Genomic DNA, 8,819 nt, shown 5'->3' with positions numbered 1-8,819 from the left:
CACAGGCCAGTCATACAGTTCCTTTTTGTTTCCCATGCAAGAATCTCAGAAGGCTCCCAATTTGCCCTCACTCTATAGACAAGGAAGCTGGGACTAGTAATCTACCATGAAACACACAGCATCAGCAGAAGTGCTGGTAGAAGTGGTGTTCCACATCCTTTTAAACTGACCTAAATCCCATTTTCTATGGTCTTGCTCACCTCCAACTGTCTGTTTCTTCTCTCTGCTGATACCAGAATACTCTCACAGCAAGCAGGTTCCACTCTTTGGCCTGTTGGGCAGGTACTGGGTGCTAGCACAGCCTTGGGAATAAGGCAGCGACAAACACCTGTGGAACAATGAGGCACAGAGGGTTGCAGGGGCAGTCTAGGTTTAATCATTTTACATTTCTGTAGATCTACACCCTCAGCTCCAAGCTTCTGACATGAGGCATAAATATGTCCTTGTGCCAAGGCAGGGCTGATTCCAACAAGAAATATTTGAATTAACTCTGGGACCTGTCCATTAACAATGAGCCTGTCCATTAAGAAATATAGACATTACCTAGAAACTCGCAGTGTTTTTTGAGATGAAAGTAATAAAATCTTCCTAAACACAGGCAGAGCAAAACCTCTGAAGGGAAAGGGATTGGAGCAAGCCCATAGAACAGACCACCCTGCAGGCTCATAGCTGAGTTATGTGGCTCACTCACCTATACTTATTTAATGAACAGCTCTGTGGGTGCCTGTCCCCCTTGGGGTGGCCGTATGTCAGCAAATATCAGCTTAAAGTAAATTCCTCGTTTTCTTTATTCCAACCAGCCTGCAACAGCCTGGCAAAGGCCACGACCAAGACTACATAAATGAAAGGATGTGTCTTTGAAAGACCATGAGGGAACAAATCTGTTGGCTATGGATCTCACCCGCACTAAATCTTTTCCAACCTCCACAGTGAAAATGCCTGTGTTGATTGCACCTCTGTAGACCAGCCAGTTGAGATTTCTGTGTCTGCTCTGCAAAATGAGATCTGGTGTTGGATGTGGCTTTGTCCAGTGTTTCTGAGTTTGCTCTGACAGAGACATGTGGAAGATGAGACAGACACATTTTCAGCTAGCTCCCTCAAATGCCAGCGTGAAAGAAACTCCTTTCAGTTTAAAGAAAAATGTAGGTTCTAACCCCAGGTCTGATCCTTGCTTGTTTTTCACCCTTAATCCATCTCTGACCTCTGCACTAAGAGTGTGGAAAGTGCTGCTAGGTCAGGAGGGTATGTGAATGTTTGTGTGGGTCTTCTGGGGGTTCCAATGAGACACAAGCCAAGAAGCAAAGATCTCAGAACCCTTCCTGTAACCTGGAGCCAGGGCTTGGGTTTGCCCAGCACAGTACTGAGCAGCTCAGCATCCAATCTCCCTCCCGTCCACTCCCATGTGGTGGAGATTGATTGGGATTTTTCTTACAGTGCAGTGAACAGCTGTCTTCTACAGGACATCTGTGCTCACAGGATTATTTTGTGACGACAATTTGAGCTAGGCCTAAAGAAGCAAGTGGGAGGAGGTTTCCTGGAGCTCTTGATCAGAGCCGTGATCAGGTATGACTGAGGAACCTGTAGAATGGGAAGAATTCAGAGGGGACATGTTTTAGCCCTGATGCCATGTGTGGCTTTCTCTCCCCCACTCCACCCTGCTCTTGTCTCCACCCCACCAATCAGGCTCTTTAACATGACAAAGAGCTTCGAGGACCAGAGGATGGTGAATATTGCAGTCCCAGGCAGGGTATAACCAGCTATAAAGGTGACTGCCTGTCTACACTTCAGGGCTACCTTAACCCCTCAAGTCAAGGTGACATCTAATAGAAGGTGGTGGAACCCCCTCTTCATCTGCTCCACATGTGTGCACACTTGGCTCTGCCCCCCTACCAGGCTTACCCTGGTGGGCCTGTTATGGGGTACCTGGAGTTTTACTGGAACTCGGCTGCAGAGGCAGGACATGCCCCCACTTCGACTGGGCCAGCTGGAGCCACCAGTGTCAGTCAGTCTCCAGAGGCAGAAAGGAAGAGGCAGACAGCAGGTAAGGTCTTTCAGCTAAGTTCTAGAGCTGATCCCCAGGATATCCGTGGTTCCAGGCCAGCCACCTTGAGCAAATTTTTCTCTCTCCCTGATTTGTTTTGCTGATGTGTGAGCTGGACAAAGTGTGACATGGTGGTAAAGAAGGATGGGTGACCTTGGGCAGTCACACCGCCTTTCCATGCTACTTTTCTTCAGTTTCCTAAACCTGAACAGAGCCTGCATAGTCCAGGCACTGGCAGGTCTGTGCTCCAGGCTAAAGGGCAATGTGACAACATGGTCTCATGGAAGTTCATTGTTCTCGGCAGGAATGTCTGGGCCTCCTTTTAGTCAAATGCTGTCTTTGTGTTATAGAGAGAAACAAATCCTGAAGGTAATTCTACTCATAGCATCCCTTACCCCTTACAAAGTCTTCATGCCCTTTGTGTGTTCATTAAACTTGAGCCAAGGTGTGCACACTGTGGTGGGAAATCTGTTCCCTTTAAATCCAGCTTTGTTACTCGCTGCTTCTTTTAATATGCCATTTTCCCCTCTCTATTTCCCTCTCATTTCCATGTTCTTTTTGCCTTGCCTTTCCCTGTTTGCGAGAAAGTCCCAGGTCCCACTGCAGTGGCATTTTCTGTTCCTGCCATTCCTCTCCCACTCCAGTAAGTGGCAATAGAATAGCTGATGAAAGCAGGTTTTGCCCAGCCCCATTGTATGGCCAGCAGGGTAGTTAATGCTCTTGTAAGGTTAATGGGTGGGAGGAGAGCAAGCTTTTGGAGTGCCAGTTTCAAGCTGTCAGAAACTCAGCCAAAGTGTCTGGTGGCTATTTGGCATGTGGCTACTTGACTTGTAGTCTGGAGAAAGGCCTAGCTTCTCTGCACGCTGCTTGCTCCACAGAGGCAGCAGGCAGATTGACTCATTCAAGCCTCATTGACTCTTCTGCTGCCTCTCTTTACAGAGAGAGCCCAGTCATGGAAGCAAAGGCCTACAGATGACAAGCGTTTGTGGGACTGGGTCTGTCTTGGGTTTTCATGTTTATGTCTGTTGCACTGCTGTTTGTATTTCTTGCTTCCTCTTTCCTTCACTCTCTTTTCATGGGAGGGAGAATCCCTGTGTCTTGAGCTTGAGCTGCAGGTGGTAAATTACATGAGGCTTTGGGATGACAGGATGAGCAGGAATATGTGGGACTTTTAGCTGTATGGTGTCTTCTTGTGGTTCCTCTCTAACAGAAGACTTTCCTGTTTTCCAAGCCCGCATTCTCAACATGCTAATTTCCTACCTATAAGGTTTTTACTCTGCAGCCTGCAGGAGCCATGCATCCTGTGATCCCCCACAAAATTTTAGCTTATTGTGTTTTCAGGTCACAGATGTCCAGCTTCCTCTCAGGCTCTGCACGCCCCTGCACATAACACCTCAGGACTTTGCACCTCTTCTGTTGACAACCCATTTCTCCTTGTAGGCAGAATCCCATTTGTAATTCTCATGGTCCTGCTTGCCAGCACCAGAAACCTGCCCCACTACACACCTGCCTCTTCACACAGCCCATGCTCTGGGTAATTATAATAGCCTAGGGATATGAAATAGCCAAGAACAGGCCTAAAAGAGCAGGCAACCCTAGAGTGGCAGGCACCACAAAGACAGGTATGCCTCCATCAGGAAGTGTCAAGGACAGGAGGGTAACACGGAAAAGATACCGCAGACATGGCCACCTTTCTGAGGCCCAGCAGCACCTCAAGGCTATGGAGTGTTTGCTAATTAAGCATCTCAGTTTAGGACAGAAGGAAGGGTTTGGTAGGATGGATGGGGAGACCATTCCTCAGGAGGGCGTCAGTACTTTGCGCGTAATATACATTTGGGTGGTTGAGGAGGGTGTGTCAGTGAGCTTTGGAGTCACAGCTCTGAGGGTGACTAGGAAGGAGATTCAGAGCTGTTGACTGGGCTCAGTAGTCAGAAAATGGCCCTGCCCTATTCACCGCACCTCCTCTCTCCTGAAATGTCAGTAGGAGGAGAGGAGATGGACCACGCAGAAGGGTTTGCGGAAGAGTAGCTGGAGGAAGGAGGGATTGACAGATTTATCATTGCAGTTATGGGGAAAGAGGGAGACTGGCATCACAGCCCTTCCAGTCAGGGCTGGCCTGAGAAGGTCTCAGCCTCTCACAGATCTCAGAAAAAAGGCAACTGACAGAGAGGTGCTGGGGTAACTTCTCTTGTTAGCATTTTCCTATTCAGGCAGCCTGAATGACTTGGCATCTTGGCAGCTTTTGTCTGGACTAGTAGCCCAGATTGCTTAGGAAGTTTTTCCTTTAGATCTTTATCTCAACTTTGTCCTCAACAGAAACGCCTTAAGACATGTACCAGGACAAGTGACAAGGGTCTTGGATACTTTCATCTGCACACTTGAATTTTGTCCTCTGTGTCCCTGGTACAGAATTATTGTATCTTCTCAACTATCCCACGAATCTACCTTTCCTTTCTCACTCCCCACTTCTGTGTCAAATTTATCTCCTTTGTTTGTGTCTTGCCAGAAGCCCCTCTCAGCCAAATAGGTCCCTTCATCTATATATGTGTTTCCAGCAGTGGGATGGTGTTGTGGTTTAACATGGCAGGCAGATAAACACTGTACACAGCCATTCGTTCACTCCTCTGCTACCTCAGTAGGAGCAGGGAGAGAATTGGAAAAAAGGTAAACCTCATGGGTTAAGATAAAGACAGTTCAATAGTTTAGTCAGGGATAATAATACTAATAGTAACAGTAAATTCATAGATGTAGATATATAGATACAAAACAAGTGAGGCACAATGCTCACCACTCCTTAACTGACACCCAGCCAGTTCCTGAGCAGCAGTCCCCCAGCTAACTTTCCCCTAGTTTATATACTGAGTGTGACATCATACGGTATAGAATATCCCTTTGATCAGTTTGGTCCTGGTCGTGCCCGCTCCCATCTTCTTGTGCATTTCCATCTTCATCATTGAAAAGTCCTTGACTTGGTATAAACATTGCTTAGCAACAACCAAAACATCAGTGTATTATCAATATTCTTCTCATACTAAATCCAAACCACAAGTACTATACCAGCTACCAGGAAGAAAATTAACTCTGTCCCAGCTGAAAGCAAGACAGATGGCCTGTGGTGAGAACCATGGGCAAACAGGAGTGAGCATATATCCAAGGCCTGACTGATGGTCTCCATCTGCTGCCCCATCATTGTAAGCAGACTGCTCTGCCCCACCATACACTCTGGTTGGTAGTCACTTTGCCGCTGCCTATCAAGTGCCTTGAGATTGGCAGGCAGGCAGTTCTGAGAACCCCAGTCACCAATTCAAAGCTATGCTTGCAGTCATGACCAGGCCTCTTTACACCATACTGAAGTTGAAATATCACCGGGGCATTTTAGAGGAGGATAATAACGCTGTGAGCCAATGTGTACCATTCTCGCCTGCCTGCTTTGACTTTTCTATCTGGTGAAAAGGAACCATGGGCATTCCAGAGGGCTGAGCTGGGAAGCTGCTCGCTGTCAGTGGGCTTTTCTGTGCTCACAGATCCATGAAGGAAGGAGGGTGACACAGGCCTTTGCATCAAGAAACTCCCTGCTTGGTTGGCCAGGAGCTCTATAGCAGGCAGGGAGCATGCTCATATCCACACAGCTGTGCATTATGTCTTGTATACCTTCCCTCATTGTCTTTTTATTTCTAGAAGTAGCCCCAGCTTCGTCCAGTTCTGGCAATTTCAGCCAGTTTACACCAGATTCAGCCACGAGTCCACATTCGGCAACCTCATCCCCACAGCTTACAGCTAAGTCTCAGAAGGGCAGAGAAGATGGAATGGAGGGGGTGAGGAAGGCCAAGAACCGCACAGCTTTCTCCAAGGAGCAGCTGCAAACCCTGCACCAGCGGTTCCAGAGCCAGAAGTACCTCAGCCCTCAGCAGATCCGGGAGCTTGCTGCTGCCCTGGGACTCACCTACAAGCAGGTAGAGAGAGAGATTTTGACCCATGGTGTATCTGTCATAGCAGCTGAATGGTCACCTAAGGCAGGATGGAAAGATGAGGCTCCAGCAGAAAGTAGAAGCAAAGGTGCCAGCTAACAGTTGCTGTCCTGACTATTCATGCCCAGAGGTCAGAAGCACTTCTGGGGGACAGGAGTGGCAGTGGTACCTCCTTGGGGCCTCTCCAGTTAAGGGTACACTTGTAATAGAGTTGCAAACACAGTGATGAACACATAGTTTGCTACAAACAGCTTTTATCCTGGGCTTGACAGCACTTCACAGATTTTTTCCATGCACTGGGGAGCTTCACAGAAACGCTGGCATGCATCAGTTCTCTGATTGCCAGGGCTGCAACATGCTGAAAGTTATTGCTAATATTTCCCAGTGCTGACCTTGTCCAACATCTAATACTGATGCACACTCAACATGGCTTGTCTGCTTGACACCTGCTCTCCACTGCATGTGGGTACTTTTAGGTTCATACATTGCAGCCTTTCAGTGTTGCTACTGATCTCCAGGTAGTGTGTAGTGAACTGGTGCTGGCTCAAATGATGCCTTCCTAAAGCAGAGGGGGCTGGGGAATGGGGCACAAGTGCTTGCAGTTACCATTCCAAAATCTGCCTGGAATTTGGATATCAGAGCTGGATATGATGGTCTGGATGCCCCGGGATGTCCTGGGACTAAAAATGTTGTATATGCATTTTAGGTGCACATGTGCGTGCATGCATGCACTCAGGTTCTGTCAGGGACAAGCTGGTGGGACAACCTGCTCTTTCCTTCAATCCACATCCCTGCAAAGACTGTTCTCAAAGCACAGACACAGCCCTGGGGGGAAAAGGCTCTAGAATTCAGCCCAGCAAGGAGCTTTGAATTTGGGAACCGCTGGTTACAAGGAGCAAACCCCTCCCTTCTCTACTTTCAAGTGTGCAGCAACAGTGTCTTAGAAATTTGCCTGTAGTGCAGAGGGTTTGTAGAGACCTGTGTGGGTCTCATTTGCACCAGTCATTCATCTCCATGATTGAGATGAGTCAATTTTTCACAGGTATAACTGTTCTGTGGACATAATGCGGCTCCCTCCCCCCACCATGCAGATGAACTAGCCACCTGCTGAGGCTACTAGACAGACACACCTCCCCTTGGCAACAACCCCAAGGAGCTCTTAAAGAGCTTTATCTGCTGCTGCTTATATATCTATGTCATCTGGTCATTCTTGTGAATCTGATAACATTTGCTCCTCCCTCTCCTTTGCTGATGTTTTCTCTGCTCTCCCTTCCCCACCCAGGTGAAGACTTGGTTCCAGAACAGGAGGATGAAGCTGAAAAGGTGCCAGAAGCAAAGTCTGTGGACTGAACGGGCTCAGTGGCTCACAGAAGTAAGAACATAGAACATGAGTCAACATGGTCCTTCTATCTGGGCAGTTAAGTCCTGTGATGTCTTTCCTCCACAAGGGCAAATTAAGTGTACAAGTATCAGCATACCCTGCCTTCTAGTTTGTTCAGTACAGAGGCAGAGACTTCACACAACTGCCCATGTTCTGTAGGTAGCCTACCACTAGGCTTGCTATGCCACTGAAACGCTTTCAGAGAAAAGCTGATTTCCTCACATTATCTATATATGTGTGTATATATATATGTATATGTACACACACACACATATATATATATATATATGACTGTGTATCCACCCCTGAGCTATGGGGATAGTTCTTCTTGCCCTCCCAAGCTATTGCTGCTGATCAAGAGAAAACACGAAGTGTGAAGGAACAGAGCCCTAGTACGTGTCACGCCTGTGGATACCAGTGGAGAAGCTATATGTCTGACTCACTGTCTTTACCTTTCAGAGTGGCTTCCAGCCAGGTACTTACCTGGACGGGCACCCCAAATTCCATGAGGTCTACCCAATCACCACAGCCAGCAACATCCAAACCATGCCTCCATCTCACCAGCACTACGGAGCAGGGCAGAACACCTACACAATTGTGACCGGCGAGGATGGAGGAGTCTTTGGCAAAGGTGGGGGCACCTGCAGCAGCCAGCAGACAGTGGGCTTCATTGCCCAGCATAAAGTAGACTTTTACCACAGCTGTCCTGGAAATGTGGAATATTCCAGCACAAAGACAGGTGACACCTGTAACTTTCACCACTCGACCATCATGGGGGCTTCTTTCCCAGCCACTGCTGGCCACCATCTCTATCATTCCTAAGCACTGTAGATGCCGGGTACTTAAGCACCCAGGAATCAAATCTTATTCTCATCTCTCCCCTTGTTATTCATGTGCCCTGCAGCTTGGGGGCATCATGTAGCTACAACTTGTTTTGACATCCCAATATGTGCCTGCAAGCACAGACACACAGACATGCAGATATACCTGTTTGCCCATATATGAACATACAGCTCTTCATTCATATGCCCTTACACATGCACATACACATCCCTTTCTTTATTGGCACAGACACTCAAGTTCCCTTATAGGAAGACCCAAGATCTGGCTATCTAGATTATCCCCTGGATCTTCTAAATTATTTTGTCTCAAAGGAGGCACAGATTCCTTTGGGGATCCCATTTATACAAATCACTGTACAGCTGTGTATACATAACACACAAAGCCATAGGCTGTATGGAGAGGTGCAGGTCACATACTTTTCACTGAAGATGGAGAAGTTAGTGTCACATGCCAGGCATCCATCTGATGGTTAGATCATCAGTTCTGTAGGTCAGCCACAAGGTATAGAATTGATGAAGTGTCTAGTGAAGGCATATGTGACAAGTAGTTTGCAGAAAGGCTGGTAAGATGATCTTGTAAACATCAA

General features: G+C 47.5%; 1 protein-coding gene across 1 annotated transcript; it reads left to right on the top strand.

Moving 5' to 3' along the window:
* Window positions 1-1,860: 1,860 nt before the first annotated feature.
* LOC308037071 (homeobox protein NANOG-like) lies at window positions 1,861-8,212 on the top strand (the record flags this gene model as incomplete). The annotated part of the gene is made up of 4 exons (XM_080338551.1): window positions 1,861-2,041; window positions 5,720-5,994; window positions 7,292-7,381; window positions 7,850-8,212. The coding sequence occupies 4 exons, from the start codon at window positions 1,861-1,863 to the stop codon at window positions 8,210-8,212; spliced, it is 909 nt and encodes a 302-aa protein (XP_080194677.1).
* Between the last annotated feature and the right edge of the window lie 607 nt (window positions 8,213-8,819).

Source organism: Nesoenas mayeri (genome assembly GCF_963082525.1).
Source record: "Nesoenas mayeri genome assembly, chromosome: 1".
Taxonomy (NCBI): Eukaryota; Metazoa; Chordata; class Aves; order Columbiformes; family Columbidae; genus Nesoenas; species Nesoenas mayeri.
Note: the sequence above shows the minus strand (reverse complement) of the source record. Positions and strands in the feature narration are given on the sequence as shown.